The sequence below is a fragment of the Gasterosteus aculeatus genome, chromosome 14 (genome assembly GCF_964276395.1).
Source record: "Gasterosteus aculeatus chromosome 14, fGasAcu3.hap1.1, whole genome shotgun sequence".
Classification (NCBI taxonomy): Eukaryota; Metazoa; Chordata; class Actinopteri; order Perciformes; family Gasterosteidae; genus Gasterosteus; species Gasterosteus aculeatus.
The window spans coordinates 17309558-17329825 of NC_135702.1; the positions used below are offsets into that span (position 1 = coordinate 17309558).

At 41.6% G+C, this 20268-nt stretch overlaps 1 protein-coding gene across 2 annotated transcripts in view; it reads left to right on the forward strand.

Annotated features, from left to right (window-relative positions):
• onecut2 (one cut homeobox 2) overlaps positions 1–20218 on the forward strand; it is a 46423-nt gene extending 26205 nt beyond the window's left edge. The window contains exons 2-3 of one of the 2 annotated variants that reach the window (XM_078088407.1): positions 7288–7362; positions 10120–20218. In XM_078088407.1, the coding sequence (XP_077944533.1) occupies positions 7288–7362; positions 10120–10409 (365 nt within the window). In that variant the 3' untranslated portion in view covers positions 10410–20218. The remainder of the gene's footprint in view (positions 1–7287; positions 7363–10119) is intronic. The other variant, XM_078088408.1, reaches the window with a different exon arrangement.
• The last annotated feature ends 50 nt before the right edge of the window (positions 20219–20268 follow it).

Sequence of the window (20268 nt, forward strand, 5' to 3'; positions counted from 1 at the left end):
TGGACTGGTCACCAGCCAATCACAGGGCTACACAGAGACACACAACCATTCACACTCACATTCACACACCTACAGGCAAGTTAGAGTCACCAATCACCCTGATCCCCAGAGCGGGTCTCTGGACTGTGGGAGGAAGCCGGAGAACCCGGAGAGAACCCACGCAGACACGGGGAGAACATGCAGACTGCACACAGGAAGGCCACTGGGCGGAGTGGAACCAGGACCTTCTTGCTGTGAGGCGACGGCGCTGACCACCACGCCGCCGTGCCGCCCCAGCTGATTCATGACTTTATCAAAACATCGCTCAGCGCTGGCGGCACATGACGGAGGGTTGAAATGTGGCGCCGCACACAAGCAGCAAAGTGTAGGTTGAAGGGCGACTTTACTACTTACCCTGCACTTATATGCCCTCTGTGTAATGGATACCAAGGCTTAAGTGGTAATGGTGCAATAAAATAAAAAAAGACAGAGGGAGAGAAGCAAGAGGAGAGACGTGGAGAAAGGAGAGCGAGGGAGGGAAGAGAGAGACGGAAAGGTAGGAGGTGAGGGAATATGAAGGAGACGTGGAGGCAAGGAGACAGGATGCAAAAGGGAAGCATCAGAAGAAAGAATTCAGGTAGGACGATGGAAAAGAGGATGGAGGAGAAACTTATAGAGGGACAATGGACACACGAGAGCAAGATGAAAAAAAGAATAACAGAAAGAAAGGGTTGAGGACGGAAAAAGTAATAGGAGAGACAGCAAAACAATATTAAATACCACACGGCAGAAGATAAAGAGAGAGAGACTGAGCTCTCCATCTGAAGGCCCTTTGTGCCAGAATGAAGTCTGTCTGTCTGAGTGACTGACAAACATCTCGCATTATATTGATCCTCTCTTTCTCTCTCCCTCCCTCCTTATAATCTTATAATCTCCAGTCTTTACCTATTCATCTCCATCTCTCTCTTTGACTTCTGGCCATCAAAAAGCTAAATGAGAAGGAAACGTGTGTGTTATCTGTTAGCCTCGGTTTTTAGGAACACTGGTTTTAAAGTCAGAAAGCAGCCAATGTAAATCTAAGCATCTGGCCGCTACATAAAAAATGTTTCTCTTTAACTGTGCTGTGTGCTTGTATTGTGTTATCACGGTCACACAGGTGAACGAGGTACTCAGACAGCTTCACACAGCGAGATGAGATCTCTGTGTCCTGGTGCCTCGCTGGAGTTTCAAAGTGTGTCGTTTGTGTTGTTCTTAGTTTCTGTCTGTTTTTTGTGACAAGAGCCTCAATTGGATTGCGTACTGCAATGTGGGAAATAGCGTCCAAGTAAAATAATTGTTAAAATTTTGGTTGGTTTCCTTTATTTATTTATTTATTTGATTCTTTGCAAGAAATTCATCCATTATCTCAAAAAAAATGATGCAATCAAATTGTCGATAAGAATGATTTGGAGACAGCTGAGTTTTGTTTGCATTGCTATGCAAATTGATGTTGTGTTGTCTGATAAATGGCTGAAAGGAATTGGGCCCAAGGTACAGCCCTGAGGGACACACTTAAATGTGTTTATTGTGAGGGCTGGTGGTCCGTATGCTATATTCACCAGGAGAGCGAGGGAGGGAGTCCCTGCAAGAGCTGAACATACATTCTCATCATTGTTGTCTCATCTGGAATCTGCTACTTTCCTTACTTATCCTCTCAAATCAATTTGTTCTCTTTCTTTTACGTCTTCATTTGAAATGGCTGCTTCAATAAAACATCTCCTTGTTGTTTCTTTTCATGTTTAGGTGCCTTTCACTCATTAAAACCTCTACATACACTTGTGTGTTTGCTGTGAGTGTCTTACCAGCTCTTGTGGCACAGCACTCGGCTCAACCTCAACCTCATAAAAAGGTCTGAAGGTGGAATAGTGCCTCTCGGTCGTCATATTGCAAAAGGCTTGACCTTTTGGTCCGTAGCAGGTGTTCACAGCTGATTGTGTTTTTAAAATAGAAGTCTCAATGGTTGCAAATAGATGCTGTACATTTTTGTGACTGTCCTAAATAGGATAAATTCATCCGTTATTTGGAGGGACACGGCTCTTTCAATCAGGAGAGACTCATTTAATAGTAAAACAATAATTTATCAAATATGAATTGTGCAAAGTCTTTGGCGATTGGACTCCATCATGAGGTACTATGACGGAAGTCAGGGATACTGAGGTCCAATAGGCCAAATCCCCCTGGAGTCCAGACACTGGTGGTGGTGGTGAAAGGAACAGCAGCAACCTGATGACGAACCAGGAACAACGCCGATACTGACTGGGGGTACTGGGGGGGTCTGCCGTGACTGGGGGGAACTGGGGGTGACTGGGGGGGAGGAGGGTCGCATCAGCTACACGCTGAAATGACAGCTGACCGCCAACAGAGAGGAGAACACTTTTAAAAGTTTGACAGCAACGACGTGATTGGCTCCAGGAAACCATGTGTAGAATCTGATTGGTTACTAAAATGTGCCCGCCCCCAATCAGACGAGGGAGGCCATTACAAGGGAGGCAAACAGAGTTTTGCCTTCCTGACTGAACTTGCGCTTAAGCTTAATTTAATCAAACGAAGGCCACTGTTCAGAGCCCGCCAATTGGTACACCACATACAGGTACAAAAGTGCAGAGAATGAGCCTGTTAACAAGTTGGCTCCCCATTGAACGTATTTTGCATCCAAATGGCGCCACCTTTGTTCCCGAGGAACACAATCAGCAAGCATGAAGGAGATCAGATGTACTGTGCTCAAGACAGGGATTCATAGTTGCATGATGAAGATAAATATATTATGTGTCATTATCCAGGACCAGTATCCTCTGGGCAGGAATTGACTACACAAGGGATGTGCTAGTCATGGATGGGACTTTGACATAATCTGCAACCCCGCAAGCTAATGTAGTTTGCTTTAAATGCTAAAGAGCCCTCACCCGTAACTTTGGAAGTAGCGTTAACCTTAACTGTACTCTGACATCCTTATCAATTCAATTCAATTCAATTCATTTTATTTTGTAGAGCCCAAAATCGCAAATTACAAATTAACCTCAGAGGGCTTTACAATCTGTACACATACAATATCCTCTGTCCCGAAACCCTCCATCGGCACAGGAAACACTCCCCAAACAATGAAAAAACCCTTTCAAGAGGGAAAAAAGGGAAGAAACCTTAGTGAGAACGTCAGAGGAGGATCCGTCTCCTGATGGACAGACTACAATGATGTCATGTGTACAGAATGAACAATGTATAATACATGAGACTATATGACAGGAATGATTGGGGGCGACTGTGGGTGAGTGGGGAGCAGGTCGTCCTCCAATCAGAGGGTTGTCGGTTCGATCCCAGGCTCTGCTAACCCGCATGTCCATGTGTCCTTGGGCAAGACACTTAACCCAACATGGCTCCTGTAGCTGTGACTACAGTGTGTGGATGTTAGTTACTGATGGCAGGTGTCACTGTGTGTGGTTCTCCTGTTATCAGTGTATGAATGGGTGTGAATGGGTGAATGATGTCATGTAGTGTTAAAGCGCTTTGAGTGGTCAGAAGACTAGAAAAGCGCTATACAAGTACAGACCATTTACCATTTACCAAATGATTCAAGTAATTGTGAGTAGTAAGCCGGGCGCACAGCAGGACCACTGCAGGGACCACCACCATCACATAGAACCACCATCACATAGAACCACCATCACATAGAACCACCATCAGATAGAACCACCATCAGATAGAACCACCATCACATAGAACCACCATCACATAGAACCACCATCACATAGAACCATCATCACATAGAACCACCATCAGATAGAACCACCATCAGATAGAACCACCATCACATAGAACCACCATCACATAGAACCACCATCACATAGAACCACCATCAGATAGAACCACCATCAGATAGAACCATCATCACATAGAACCACCATCAGATAGAACCACCATCACATAGAACCACCATCAGATACAACCACCATCACATAGAACCACCATCAGATAGAACCACCATTCACAGAAGCCTGTGGGGAGGGAGAGCACAGAGACTTTAGGACAGGGTAATGTTGGTTTATGAGTACAGTAATGTGATTAATATCTAAAATAATAATGATGATGATGATGATGATGATGATGATGATGATGATGATAGGAGCAGCAGCAGCAGGTGCACCATGTTAGTGTGAATAAACACAGTGAGCTATGAATGGACAAACAGAAAGGTGAGAGTACATTTGAGTCGTCAGTGCCTATTATTTACAACAGTTCCACATGACCACCTCTGCAAGCATACAGCCATATTGACTTTAAAATGGTGATACGCATAAGGAAGACAATTGTGATGCAACAAGCACTTGTGGGAGGATAGTGAGATCTTGTGTTTTTAAAATAATCATGATTATAAGAATGAAAGCTGTTGTGAGACGGATTCTTGTCTCTGGTGACAATGATTGAAAGATTGATGGATTCTTGATGGTCACGTTGACGCTGATGATTTGGATGCTGGTCATAACAGTTTTGGTGTTGTCAGTCATTTCCCACATGAGGTTTGTGGAATGGAGTAGCTAACTCAGCATGCATTAAAAGTCCACCTTTGCCTTCTGGACGTTTCTCCACACTCCTTTCGGGCCGAGCGCCACGTGTGTTACGCGCAAACAGAAGCAATGGCGACGAGGCCTCTAGCTTGACTCGTCCCCTTGAAAAACAGACGATTCTCTGTTCATAAACACCCAAATTTCGAAACGAATCTCCACGCGACAAATGAATAATCGAGTGGTGGAAAATTCAGGTCCACCACCTCCAGTGACTGCACAGGTTGCCAGATGCAGTCGCAGGTTTTGTCCCCAATTGTAGCAAAGCTGGCAGCTTCCCCGAGCTGAAAAGGCTTCAAGGAGGCTGAGCGCAGTCTCCTGGGACTGCTGTTGTCTGCTAAGAAATACTTCCAGTCTGCACAGCATCTCCCTAAGAAAGCACTAACTGAGTTTAAGATTTGCTGGGATTTGGGAAGTGATAAAAAACTAGACTAGTCACACCTTCACCTGAGCTCCGAACCTCACGAGCATGAGAGGGGACTTCATCTTCAAGACACGAAGCTCTGAAAAAGGACTAATAGGATGTGATGAACATGATGTTCATGTCATCAAATGATCACGTTAATGTGAACCAGTGTGGTGAAGATAATTGTGGTAGTTATGAGTTTAGATATATCTGTGTATACATCAGTGCATAGATATGCAGTCATGATTACAGGCAGTTGTGTTCACATTCTGCTCCTCCCATTTGCCAAGATGCGTATTGACAAGAAGATGAATGAAATCCTTTTTATTATTAGTATCATATTATTAAACATAATATCTGAATTCCATCATTTTTTTGTACTATTTTATATTTATTTCTCAGAATATTGTGACAGCGCTGATATTGTGAATCTCTTTTGAACACGATAATTGTGAATGTGTGATGTGGTGACGGTGCAACATGAAGAGGATGATGTGATATTAGACAATAACCATGACGACAGCTGAGTCACACGCAGAGGAGGAATAGAAAGAGACGACGAAGACGTTCTTTCCCTTTTCTGCTGATCTCGTTTGCGTTCAGCAACACGCTGACATGTGGAGCGACTCGGGGAGCTGAGAGAAGACAGAGGAACTCTACTTTATTGATCCAATTGACTCAACCCTTAGTGTGAGAGAATAGCCATCGCCCCCTCTTCAAACCGGTAAACCCCCCTTTGAATAATATAACTGCTTGTTTGATCCTGTAACCTCGACCAGAGGGAGGGAAAAGGAAGAAGTGTTTGAACCACCGGACAGCACACGGCGTCTGTGTGTGGGTGACTTTCATTGCCCAAACGTAAATACGTATGCACTTTTATTTTATCTATAAAGCCTGGAGGGAACTGCTGCCGAGCTGCTTATGACGGATAGATGGAGATGATGGAGAGGAAGCCGTTTTTCACTACCTTTATCGAACATTTATTTATTTTTGTTGTTTATTGGGGAGATTCTTTGCACAGGAGATATGTTTGTTTGTCCTTTAGCAATTCAGCTCAAACAACTTTTAAAATCAGACCAGTACTGCCTCCAACCTGCCTTTCAACCATGGTTTGTGCCAACGACAAGTTTCAAATGATCCATTTGTTATTCTTGTTATTATGTAGAGTGGAAAATCCTGAATACAAAATTAATACACACATATATATATGTATGTATGTATATATGTATGTATGTATGTATGTATGTATGTATAATATATATGTATGTATGCATATATACAGATATATACATATATATATATATATATATATATACATATATATATATATATATATATATATATATATATATATATATATATATACATATATATATATATATATATATATATATATATATATATATATGCCAAAAAACACAGAAATGAAGCCAGCAATTGTACGGAAAAGCATTAGGGCCATATGGGGAAAATGTGTTTGAGTTTAAAATAAACTTCAACATCAGACTTTGCTTTCTTGACTTTGTCGAACAAAATGTAACAAATTAATACAAAGATGAATGTGTTATATTCTTGTTTATTAAGAGAATCTGATACCGTACCTGGTACAGCTGTTGATATCTGATATCAGTATCTGTTCCAGTGCGTCTCTATTCAGGACTCAAATTAATTTATACGAGTATGGAAATGGGAAATTACTGTGGGAATTATTTCAAATGACACGCAGCAGTGTCTATTGAAACCTGGTTTGAGTGTCTATTGAAACCTGGTTTGAGTGTCTATTGAAACCTGGTTTGAGTGTCTATTGAAACCTGGTTTGAGTGTCTATTGAAACCTGGTTTGAGTGTCTATTGAAACCTGGTTTGAGTGTCTATTGAAACCTGGTTTGAGTGTCTATTGAAACCTGGTTTGATTTGGTTGAAAACTAATTGTTTTGGGGCTTTAAGTCCTTTCTAGGCCGGTCCGCAATAAGAGCCAAGTACGGTTTGACATGTTTTAGTAACTGAAGGGTTGATTGTCAGTGTACAAACAATGCATTATTTACTGTACAATATTTCCACTGTTTTTTTCTTCTTATTTACCGATACAAGTTGTTATGTAATATAATAACATTACAAAATGGGTTATAATTAAATAAATCAAATCAGTCACACTTGAGAGTGAAATGTGAGTTGATATGTGTAAATGAAAATAATTGGGCGGCAGGCAGTCAGCTCAGATCTGTCAACCGATGTGTTTCATGTGCATGCATGAAATATGCATGGAAGTACCAGTGAAAATAAAACCCTGTATACTCTTTTCTGTCAGGTGGAAGTACCTCCAGTTACTCACAGCTACCAGAGCTTCACGGTGATCAACACAAGTCCAGTCAGGAAATGCCAGGTGCAAAACAAACACAGAAAAATCCTATGAATTTTATTTTTCTGTAGCCTTAATTATAAACTGCAATCTTGAAGACACTTTTTTTGTATTTTTGTATGTATATTTTCAGCAAATATGAATTTATCGAACTAATTTACAGTAGTTTTAGCAACGTATTTTGATCTGAGTCATTATTATTATTAATGTTATTATTATTAGAAGTAGTAGTAGTAGTAGTAGTAGTAGTAGTAGTAGTATTAGTAAGCCACTTTTAAAACGTTTAATATGTCTCTGCTGGTTTTACCATTACACTCCATTTCATGCTTTCATCTACTTTCATCTTGTTTCTATCGCTCCTGTGTTTGTACAACCTTTTTTAGTCTTATTTTCTTATAGTATCGTCCTTACCATATTATATTAATTAATGTGCAGACAGGATTTTCCTTCTATCAATAGACAAAAGAAGTTCATTGGAGAAGAGATTTCATAAAATTGACAATAAAAGCCTGGTGGGTTTTGGCTCACTAGCAGTAATACTAAAATACATATTAGCAGTAAGCATAACGAGTAGTACAACGATAGCAGGTGTAGTCGGTTAAGTATGTAACAGTGTTCATGTTTGATCTTAAATCATTTTTTAACAGTTAAATAGATATTATTTGGGCTTCCAAGAGAAAAGACACATTTGTGGTACCAGCTATTATCAGTTCAGCTGGTAGAAACCTACTTTGGCTCCCAGTCAGATGTTTTATCACAAAGCCAGTAAATAGTCAGGTCCAATGTCCAAGATCCTTTCTAGTTTAGGCTTTGAATAAACAAGAACAAAACCGTCACATAGGTTTGGTTCCATAGCAACGCTCTTTAATGAACACTATGGAATGTTTCCTATCTATAAAATAATACTTTTAAATCCACTACAACAACAATAATAATAATTCAGGAATAACACGACTTTACAAAGGAGGGAGTAAACTGGTTTAATGAAAACATGTTGAAAGCTGATGGTGGTACGTACAAAATGTGCATTGACATGATGTGTGTTTTTCTAGAGTTCAATTAAAAGACCAGCAGATTCTGGGGATATCTTTTCCAAATAATACACCATCATCTCAATTGAGCGTCTTATTCCCAACATGTTGACATTTTACGTGTGGTGATTTTAAGCAGATGTGACGATCTGTTCACATGTTTCCATTCCACTCGATCCTAAATGTACTATACGATCCTGTAATGATAAGCACTACTTGTGTAGTCCTGATTCCAACCCAAACTCCTTCAAGTAAAGCATGTAAGGATTTACGGGGACGTGCATTTGGTCCCTATGAGGAGGTAAACAGATGTTTACACACCTTTAAACCAAGTGTATGTGTGGGTGTCACATGCAGAGATCAACAGCACCGCCTGTCAGTGACCAACTGTACTACGACTCCTGACAGCTTCCATTCTTCACCGTGTTTCACCGACGTGCACAGAGAACAGGAGAGTCTCCACCTGCATGAACAACAGGGTCCTTTTCAATAGAGCGATTATAAGGATTAAAAGCCATCGAATAGCCTCCATGTTAAGCTTAAGAAATATTCAGCGTTGTGTTTTAGTTAATGGTGGTGGACACGTCGCCAAAAGACAGCAAACTCATCAGGATGCATCTAAAAGGACGCACGACATAAGTAGAATAGAGTCATGAAAACATGGCGTGTTGTGATGTTTCACTCGTTGTGAACGTGAGATGTGTGTATTGATCATGAAAGATATAAAAACACATCATCACAAAACAGAGCAGCAGAACAACACCAGTTTCATCTGCATTTGTCCAGAGGTCGACAAGCGCTGTGAGAAGAAGCTGTGTGTGTGTTTGTGTTTACAGCGCCAATAGATCCTGATACGTACTGACTTAATACAGAGAAGTAATCAAATCAAACGCACCCAGACCTCCTCCAGAGTGTCAGCAATCAATTATAAAAGTGCTGTAAAACTACTAGCAACTGCAATTATATTAAATTGATTTATTATATTGTTGAAAGATTTGATTTCTTTTCCTTTAAACTCATGGTCATAAAAAAGTCTCAGAGAGCAGGAATATCTGTTTTAAATGACCGTGTACCGGTGTATTAAATACATAAAAGTCCCTCCACTCTGTACATGTATTTCAATATTTATGTAGAATTCTATTTCACCCTGGTGTTACTATTCCTTCCGTATACGTCATTTCTCTGTTGCCTTACTTTCATGTCATTTTTGAGCTCAATCCAAAAAAGTCAGTGTGCCACTCAGATGTAAATAGAAAAAAATAGATGAAAATAACCAGATCACATCTACGGCTCCATAGAGTAAAGTTGGAAACTTCATTCGGAAATAAAGATAGGGCTTCGTTCATATTATCTCATACTAGGATTCAGTTACAGCACAGAATGGTATGACGTGGTCCACCCACGACTCAGACTCACTACTGTGTTCGTCCACTTCATCACTCGCTCAAGTTGTGTGATTTCACTATCGCCATCTTGGAACATGTCGCCATGTTGTGGTTTTTGGTTCGGCTCGACAGAAACAGGTTTCCACCCGTCCCTAAAGAACGAAAAGAGTTCATTTGAAATGAACCAAAGAGATTAAGCGGAAAGCTGAATGACTAAACGTCCATCCTTCAATCACTACACCTCATCCTTTCCCACTGCGTTCTACTTGTCATGTGACTCCTGTGTGTTGGATGCCTGAGCTGAGTTGGTTAAATGTAGTAGAATCCGACACCAAACACTGAGACTTATTTCATCTCCCACACAGCGTGCAAGAGGAAGGAGCAGGACACGGCAAAGGACCGCAACAACACGCCAAAGAAGTCGCGGCTGGTCTTCACGGACCTGCAGCGGCGCACCCTGCTGGCCATCTTCAAGGAGAACAAGCGGCCGTCCAAGGAGATGCAGCTCACCATCTCGCAGCAGCTGGGCCTCGAACTCACCACCGTCAGCAACTTCTTCATGAACGCCCGCCGCCGCAGCCTGGACAAATGGACGGACGACGGGGGCAGCCCCGGCGCCCAGTCCTCGGCGTCCAGCACTTGTACCAAAGCGTGATGATAGATGGCTAGCGGGGGGACGCGGGGGAGGGACGAGTATCGGGCGGGGGCGGGGGCGGGGCGGGGCTAAGGGAGGGGGAGGGGGAGGGGCGGAGCGGCGCGGGTCGAGGTTTTGTCCGGTCGAAGCCAGTAGGAAAAACCAAACTTTTTACATATTTTTTATTTGTTTTGTCAAAGGGTGACAAAGTGAGAGAGGGGCTGCTCACTGCGACTAATAGTTTGTAGCCTAACCATCACGAATCCATAACAAAGCCGAAGGGTAAGCTCATCTATAAAACATAAAAACCTCACAAAAAACAACTTTTAAACCAAATAGTTTCTCTGCTGATGTCTCCTTTAGGACAATAAGCTGACACACTAGCCCAAATACCAAAGACTAGAAGACAGTGTATGTTTTCTATTATGCAATATATAAGCTAGGAGCCAACAGACCAAATATGAAACCAGTGGAAGATGCGTCTGTTTGGGCAGAATTGAAGACGTTCACGTTGAGGATTTCGGTTTCAGAGATCGCCCAGTGAAATTCAGAAAGCTGGAGTCTGAATTGTAATTTGTTTGTGCAGCTTAGTGTGAAGTTGGATAGTGGATTACCTTTGTTTTATTTTTTAAACCAAACCAAAGATGTATAGGGGATGATTCCTTGGTCTTGACGAGCCATGACACGCTTGAAGAACAGTCTTTGTGCGCGGCCCTCGTACCGGCTCGGAGTGCGTGTGCTCAGTGTGCTCGGGAACCGCTAGAGGTCGTTGTGTTCAGATGATCAGTCAAACATTCAACTATTTATTCCTCTAAATCATCAGGTCCAGCTGGCCAGTTCACGTACGTGTCAATTAATGTCTGAGTGACGGAGGAGAATACAGTCCAACCCTGTGTTCATTTGGCTGTGCTGTCCTTGTTTCAAGCGCCAGGCTCACAGACACGAACCAAAGTCTGCCCCCCCCCTCGTCCAAAATGGTCTATATTGGTTTCAAAAGGAAAATAAGTCCCTGAAGTTGATCTCTGGAATGCATATATATGATCCAGGCTGTAGATGGGTTGTTATTTTCTTATATTATAACCAACTTCATTTTATTTTTACTTACAAAATTATGACATTTTCCTCAGTTTTTGCAGAGAAAACTCTTCAATTTTACCAAAGAAACAAGTTGTATCAATTGGAGTCTTTAAGGGGGGCAATGCGGATTCTTAAAGTTAGTAAATGGCAAAATATGCAAGCACAAACACACAGATACACAACCGTTCACCGACAGAAAGGCATACTTAGCGTATTGGTGTATTATATATGAATATAAACAGTATATGTGAGCACAATCTTGAAGCACATTTTCTTTGCAATAGAACCGGGTCTCTCTGCCAAGCCGAGTGGTCTTCACATCTTAGAAAACTCAGGATACCATTTTTTCTAAACAGTGGCTGGAATCCATTCGGCATTCTGTCATTACACACTGTAATGTACAAACAGACGAGCAAACACTTTACACAAAGACACACAACTCACAAACGTTTCCCTTGTGTCCCCACCCTGACCGACACGTCGTCAGCTAAACCAAAGCGAACCAAAGTTTACCCCGGCTTCACCCTCCGTCACTTAACTCACCCATCAGGGCAGCGCTTTCCAGCCAAGCATCTTAGCAACAATCAAACGCTACATTTTGTTTTCTTTAGACCACTAAAAACCACAAGTATGATATTTAAGGTCAAAGTATGCTTCTAACATGTCGCACAACATAAAACTGATTTGAGCTTTTGTCGTGAAAGCAGCCTTAGTGTAACAAAGATGCTTTTCCATCACAGGAACCCCTAAAAAACGCTAACTGTTAAAGCATCAAGTGACCGATTCAGCAGCAGAACCATTGTCTGAACCTGCGGAAGACGAGCTGTCAGGGCGAATCAGGGCCTTTGTAATAAAGAGGACAATCTAAAGATGATGCCCGGCAGGTCCGTCCCTTCCACAAAGTCAGCGTGCTGGCAGATCGGTCATTTTAATGAGAAAAATGAACTTTTTCCACTTATCAAAGGAACTTGTTTCCTTGTCGATAGTGGTAAGATTCAGCACCCAACTCTCTAAGAAAAAAACGCTTGAAAGCAAAAACTTGAGATTGAACTTGTTTGCGGCGTAGTAGAGTTGGATGCTTGGTAGAAAGTGCAGATGGACTGAGTCACAGAGACACCATTTCTCTGCCTGTCTCTTACTGTCTAAAGACGCTATCGGATCCGGCAACACCCATTGATTTTACTTTGATCCGTCACGCTGTACAGCCCTGACATATGATGTAAATACTAGTGCACCCAAAAAACCTCAACCGCCACCACCTCCATCTCCAGTTCAGCAGCCTTACCGTCCGCTATCAGCCCATAAATCATCCTTTACTCAAGCTATCGAACCAAAAATAGAAACAAAACCAAAGGAAAGGCGTCAGTCAGCAGCCCCTGCTCCTTAGAAAACACCGGGCTGAGTCCCGGCCTGGTTAGACGCTTTAGACTTTAAAAACAAATGGACTCTTGTGACTTTTTCTATTTATTGACAAATCGAAACCAAAGAAAACCTTTTTCTGCACCTGACTGAAAAATTGAAGATGGAAGAGAATTATTACCAAAAAAATAAAAACACACCAAAAAAAAAAAGAGTGGCGGCGACGATGTCCTGAATGGAGGATGTCGACAACGAAGACAAGGATAGGAGGAAGGACGACATCACGGGATCGGAGAAGTAGCTTTTTTTTCTGCTGATGTTGCATCGGTCCATCTTTAAGGGGAAGCGAATTGGGGACTGAAAAGGGTCAAACCGGACGGGAAGGAGGCAAGGAACCGACGGGGGACGCCGTCGACTATTTTCTTCCCTCCGACCCCCAAAAAACGTCAGAACATTAATGTGTCTCTCACGGTTGAAGAGTGTCTTTAACGTGTGCCTATGCAGTTTTTCAAAGTAAAAATACGGTTAAGAGAACAACAGAAACCTCATCAGCTAACAAACCAAAGATTCACCGTTAACTCCAGTCGCTAGTCCTCCTCCCCCCGAGAAGGAAAAACCTCCCTTTCATCCACTAACTCTCATTCTACTTCATCTGTCGCAGAAATGACTGTCTATGTTAGCATGTAGGCTAATCACGGCTGTCTCTTCATTCACCTTTCTGGGCTGTTTGCCTTGTAGACTTATTTAAGTTGAGAAAACGCTAGTATCCTACCAGCAAAGAGCTAGCTTCGGCAGATACTCATATTGGTCTGAGTATCTGTCTCACAAAGTTGTTATGGAGACATCTGGTAATTGCATTGGTCATTCCTTCAGCATGGCACCCACATTTGCAGCCTTTATAGTTATTCTCCTTTGAAACACATGACGAAACATTACCGCAAACTTCTGACGCTCGAAAAAGACGCTTGGGGAGTTTCTTCTTTACACCACGAGTCGTTACCTGACCCACAGGACAAAGTCTACCTCCAACAATCTCCAGCAGTAGAAACAAAAGCCGCCAGACAACAGCACAGGCTGATTTCCCGCCTGCTTCACGTCCATGTGTTTGACACAAGCAGCTTGGTACGTCATCGAGTGAAAGCGCTTGCTGGCTGTTGTCCGGCACACTTCCTACTGTGGAGAGAGTGACTATGTAATGCTATGAGAAATGTACAGTACATACCAAAGATTCTTTGCTGTACAAACAGTAGCAGTACATACCTTTTTCTTTCTTCCATGCTCATTTTAAGAGTCCCGGACAGATCCTGGATCTGCAATCTAGATCAATCAACTTCAACCACAGTGACGTCAAACTCATCGCCTGGGACTCTCTGCCTTTTAAAGCCCGGCAGGAACCAGCTGAAAAACGTTGATTCAAGACGCAAATTGTACCATTCACCAATTACGACTAATTTAATCTACCAATGAAATGAAAAGTTTAAAAAAAGAATTTCCCCCTCTCTGAACACAAGTTTTTGTTACTGAACCAAAGCGCTGCTAGCTTGGATGGGAAAGTTTGTATTTGATGAAAATAGCATAAGACCACAGTTAGTTATAGCCCACAGTGCCATGCTGGAGGACGAGCCTCAAAGGCCGTGATAATCGGCGCCAACTGTCCGCTGACAGAACAACGTCAGCGTGTTCTTTAGGGGGGAGGAACTATGCTGCTGCTCCATATACACAACGACAGTAAATGAAACAAAACCAAAAAACACTTCGCCCGCTGAGAGAAACTGCTAAAATATCGGTCAAGTAGCTTTATCCTTAGTTTCCTTTCTCTCTTTCTGTATGTAAAGCTTCTAATCCAAAGAAATCTTCCACCCACCTGACCCTCCCATCGTGCTGACCACGCCCACTGGTGGGGTGGGGCGTGGCTTCTGGCTCAGGGGGGTGGCGGCCATTTTCCATTCCTACTTGCAGTTCTGTCTGGATGTAACACAGGCTCAACCTGCCAAACCAAAAAAAGAACAAAAAAACTGTTCCAAAGAGGTTTTCATTGTTTGTTTAAGTACTTACAGATTATTTGTGTCTACTATTACTACTATGTTCCTTTCTAGGTTTTTGCAATTTGCGATTTTTCTTTTTATTTAATGTAATTTATTTTTAATTTAATTTAGTTGTGAATTAATTTAAACAAACATATTTGTTGCCAAATCTCCCTCTGAACCTTTTTCCCTTGATGATTAGCTTTGCCAAAGTTTACAATGTATGTTCCCTTTTCTTTCTATTCAATGCTGTGTTTATTTATGAGGTGTTATAGAACACTAGTTTTGTACTTAATAATTTAATGCTCTTTAATTAGATGTAATTGTTTTTTATGGATATTTATGCGTATTTAAGAATGTTAGTTGCATCAAAGATGCAGTGCTTATGCCAGGCCTGTTAATTTATTCTTAGTTAGCTTTACTTTAAAAAGCAAATGAAATGTGGTTTTACGAATGTTTAGACTTAATGACCGAACAATGTAGGAATGTCAGATTAGACTTGCGTACTTCTGAATGTCAACACTTGCTCTCACTTTTTAAACAATCGACTTTTTTTCTTTTTTGAAAATGAAATCAATCTCTTTGTGACAAATAATAGCCTAAACCAAATAATGAGCACTGCATCTGTTTTTCTTTTCGTCATTTTTATGGCTAATTTATTGCTTGTTTTGCTTTTATTTTCTTTGCCTCCTGCTGACCATTGTTGAACCAGCTGACTGTTCCAGTGACATTAGATCAGGTGGAATAAGGGTTTCGCGTTGACATAAACTGACTCACCAAAGATAACTGGAATCCTTGAGAGGCCAATAAAAAGTGTGTGTTTACATTCACGCAGCTCTACCCAGGTTAAGGTCTTATTGCTACATCGAGTAAAAAGGATTTACAGCGTACAAATGGTCAAAAGCACCATTAAATGCCCCAAAAGAAGGTTCCTGTATTTTAAAAACAGATTTTACTTCCATTGGATTTCTCAAACACCTGCAAAACGAAAGTGAACAATATAAAAAATGTTCTTATATCGGCTCTAGAGCGCTAAAGAGGCCACGAATAAAATGAATAAGTTATTATTCTCTGATTATTATTTTCTGAGTAGTAGAACCTTTTAGGATGCATGTGAATAAGAAGCACTGCAGTTTTAAACGCCTTCCTTGTATTTAGCGACCAGAAGTGACTTGAGAAAAAATCCACTCTTTAGATTTGTTCAATTGAAAATGCTGCCACTTTTTTGGCATTTATTCCAACAGTTTGTGAAGAAGCTGTATTTAAAAAACAGTGTGTCAAATTGTTCTTTAATATCTAGTGTACACGTTGGGAATACGTACAAGCTGTTAAACACTTTGATGATCACAAGATAATATATCTAGCTACCAGAAAATAAAGTCATTGTAAGAATGTCCCGTGCAACAATCCGTTAGAACACTGCTAATTTACAGCTTCTCCTTGTCGGTATGAGACCTTATCAAGGTTACTGCAAGCAGAATGTTAACACACACCCTCTCCTGCAAAAATGCCTCCTGTGTTTCCCATTTGTTCCCCCGAACATCGAAGTGTGTGTGTGTGTGTGAGTGTGTGAGTGTGTGTGTGTGTGAGTGTGTGTGTGTGTGTGAGTGTGTGAGTGAGTGTGTGAGTGTGTGAATGCAAACACACAGACCTGTTTCATTGGCTAAGGAAGGAAAAACTGCTGAAGTCCCTTAAAGCTAAAGCTGCTTCCGAGACCGACCTTGTGTGTGTAAAAAGAACGTTTCTATTTGAGCAGTGAGGAGCAGAGACGCTGCCTCACTGACTTTCCATTTGTCCTTTTAATCGTGTTAAACCAAAGAAAACCAAAGATTTGTCTCTTCAGTGCGGTCTGCGCTCTGCTGCCTGCGTTTGTGCTCTCACCTCGTGATGGTGCATCCTCCTCCTTCTCTCCCTTTCCTCTTTGGCCCTCACTGTCCTCTCTTGTTCATCTCGTTTCCATGAAAAAGAATGCGAGGGGAGAAGGTGAAGCATGGGGTCTATTCAATGTCTGGCTAATGAGCCTTAGATGAGAGCTTAAATTCAGCAATATGAGAACCAACACTAAGACGTTGTGGCGGTTGAGAAGTAACGGCACCGCTCGATGGATCCAGCATCGACCCAGTGGGTTTCCTGCTGCACACAGGATCCATCCTATCCCGTGTGTCGTTGCACCATTCGTTTGAAGCATAGTGTCCCGAGATTCGGATTCGCAAATAAAAAAAATGTAATCTTTTTAGCACCTAAAAAACAACATCTGCATTAAATTCAAATCCGTGTCCATAATCTGCACCGCGTTTCTTCATCGACCAAAAGCATTCACTGCTAAAGACACTCCATGGACCTCAAACTGGCTGGAAAAGATTCACGAGAAGGTTGCAGATTGAAGGGTACCAATAAATATAAGTTCCATAATAGCAAGACGTAGAGAGCACTTCTGCTGCATTCTGAGATAACCTGAGATAACCTGAGATAACCTGCGATAACCCAAGATAACCTGAGATAACCTGAGATAACCTGCGATAACCCAAGATAACCTGAGATAACCCAAGATAACCTGAGATAACCTGAGATAACCCAAGATAACCTGAGATAACCTGCGATAACCCGAGATAACCTGAGATAACCTGAGATAACCTGAGATAACCCAAGATAACCTGAGATAACCTGCGATAACCTGCGATAACCCGAGATAACCTGAGATAACCTGCGATAACCCGAGATAACCTGAGATGACCTGAGATAACCTGAGGTAACCTGAGATAACCTGAGATAACCTGCGATAACCCGAGATAACCTGAGGTAACCTGAGATAACCTGAGGTAACCTGAGATAACCTGAGATAACCCGAGGTAACCTGAGATAACCCGAGATAACCTGAGATAACCTGAGATAACCCGAGGTAACCTGAGGTAACCCGAGATAACCTGAGATAACCCGAGGTAACCTGAGGTAACCCGAGATAACCTGAGATAGCCCGAGGTAACCTGAGATAACCTGAGATGACCTGAGATAACCCGAGGTAACCTGAGATAACCTGAGGTAACCTGAGATAACCCGAGTGCCTTGCTTGACCAGTGTCTCAGTGGCTCCTGCCTGTAACCAACCCTTCCCTCCACGTTTCCTTTCCCTCCTGCTTTCCCAGCCGGGTTCAGAGCTATTCCCTTTTCTTCAGCTCGACTTTGATACAAACAGTTGTTCTCTCGAGATCTTGGCTCACCTCTTCATCATCATCATCATCATCATCAAAAGCAAACGTATTTCATGAACAAATGGCTAATTGGACCTTCTTCCGTAACAAATCTTTAGGAATCTCGGAGGCAGACGCGTGCGTGCTTTGGGCAGACCGCTCTCTTTACCAAACTGTTATACCTCATAGACACTAGTGTTAGGATGATGTAATAATAGCGTATGTCGGAAATGATTCACTTGCTCTTCCTTGTTTTTTTTGGTGACTGTAACTTTTAAAACAAAACAAATGTTGGGCAAAAAGTTTATTGATTTTTTTTAAGTATTTTTTTTTGTAATCGTTAAAACGTGTGCTTAAACCAAAAATGAAAAATGCTTGTCTCCTTCTATGCTCTCTTTCTTGTTGATGTATAAGTGTTTCCACTCTCAATGATTGAGGGATTTATACTTTCAAAGCTTTGTTTGTGTTTTTTCTTTTAGTCTCTTGGTGGTTTTGAAGGAGGATCCGTTTCCTCACGTGGACCTTCGGTGTTGTTTGAAATCCAGCCACGTTTCACTAGATTTTCATGCATCATTTTTTTTTTTACTTTCCTTCGTCTGCTGTTCTGAGGCTCGCACTGCCGTGACATTACCCATACAGCAGTGCTGTAGCCAAGATTTTATGCATGAGTATATTTACGATTAGCTAGCCATGTAATGCATTGTGAAACTTATTATTAACCTTATTATCATCATCCTCCCGTTTGGTTTCCCACAGCTTCACACTGGGAACTTCAGGTTGCATCTGGCCTCCATGTGACGTCTGACCTACTGATAAAATGATTACATACTATCTAGACTGGCTTCGGAGCGGCGGCGAGGTTTACCGCGACCTACCAACGTTTTGTAGGTGCATTTGGATATCAGCCATCAAATACAGTAAAATACAGTAAAATACAACGTGAGGCTGGAGAAGCACAAACGCTTTTGAGTAAACCTGTGATGTTGAGGTTGTTGGGCGGCAGCAGCTTGCTCTTGATCCGTTGTACTTTCCCGTAGCCTGTCCAAGCTTTAGCCGGGTTCGGTCCTGTATATACACACATACGCTGTGCCCTGATGCACTGAGCCCTTTGGCGAGTGAGAGGGAGGCTGTTTGCTAGTAGATTCCAATTGGATAGATAAGTGATAATCAGATTAATGCATTTAGCTGAAATAAGTCGCCAACAACCAGTCTGAGTGAAAGGATGTGTGGGCCAACGACCAAATGAGAGTAGAGAAGAAGAACAAAGAAACCGAAGGTTTCACAGAAACAGGAATGTCAAACGGCAAATATCAACTCAGCGAGTTTGAAAGGCCAAAATAAATGTTTTGTGTACGTGCTCATGTTCATGCAGTGTTAGTTGAGGGAATAACAAAGTACATTTTCGAGCCCTTCCAGTACTGCTCGTCTTCCATTCCCGATTAGCTTTAAAGCATCGAGCAACTTGTTTTTTTCTGAATGGAATATATTTTAAAAATGAAAAAACGGGCGATCAAATTGCATAATTTTGTACCTTTTGTTTTGTTTTGGATGTTGAAGTTTAGATGCGAGAAATGACTTTTGGCACGACGATTAATGCGCTAAAAGTGGAAAATTGGCTTCCTGTAAAGAAATTCCTGTACATATTCATCAACATTACGTTTCGGCACTTTTGCAACGGGGGCTCTATACTGAACAAATAAGATTACACCAAATACGATACGCTGTTATAGCTAGAACAAAACAAACGTTTTGATTCCTGCATCAGCAACACCAGTAAGGTGTCAAAGGTCAAAGGGGCAGATCCGGGAAATCCGGTTTGCACGTATAAATCTACTGTAGGCATCCAACCTGCTGCCTCGCGGTGAGCACATGTGGAACTAACAATTTCCATTCCCAAATTTCACCTGTTTGGTTTACGGATCCTTTCTTTTCCCTTTACTTTCTTGCATTTTCCCCCCATTTTCTTTCGTGGTTGTCATACAGTAATCAAAAATGAAATGATGCATTTTTATTTTAGACATTTGGTTAGAACAGAAAAAGAGAAGTGACTGAAAACTTGTGGTGTGGAATAAAACAATGATCAAACGTGAATGAGATATTGGGAGAATTGCTGTTGTTCCACTATGTACAAAAGAAGAAAAAAATCAATAAAGAAATCACGATGGTCTCATCCATGTACAACATCTTCCTGTTATGGTTTTTTCTCTACTCAAACGTTCCTGATGGGTCCAGA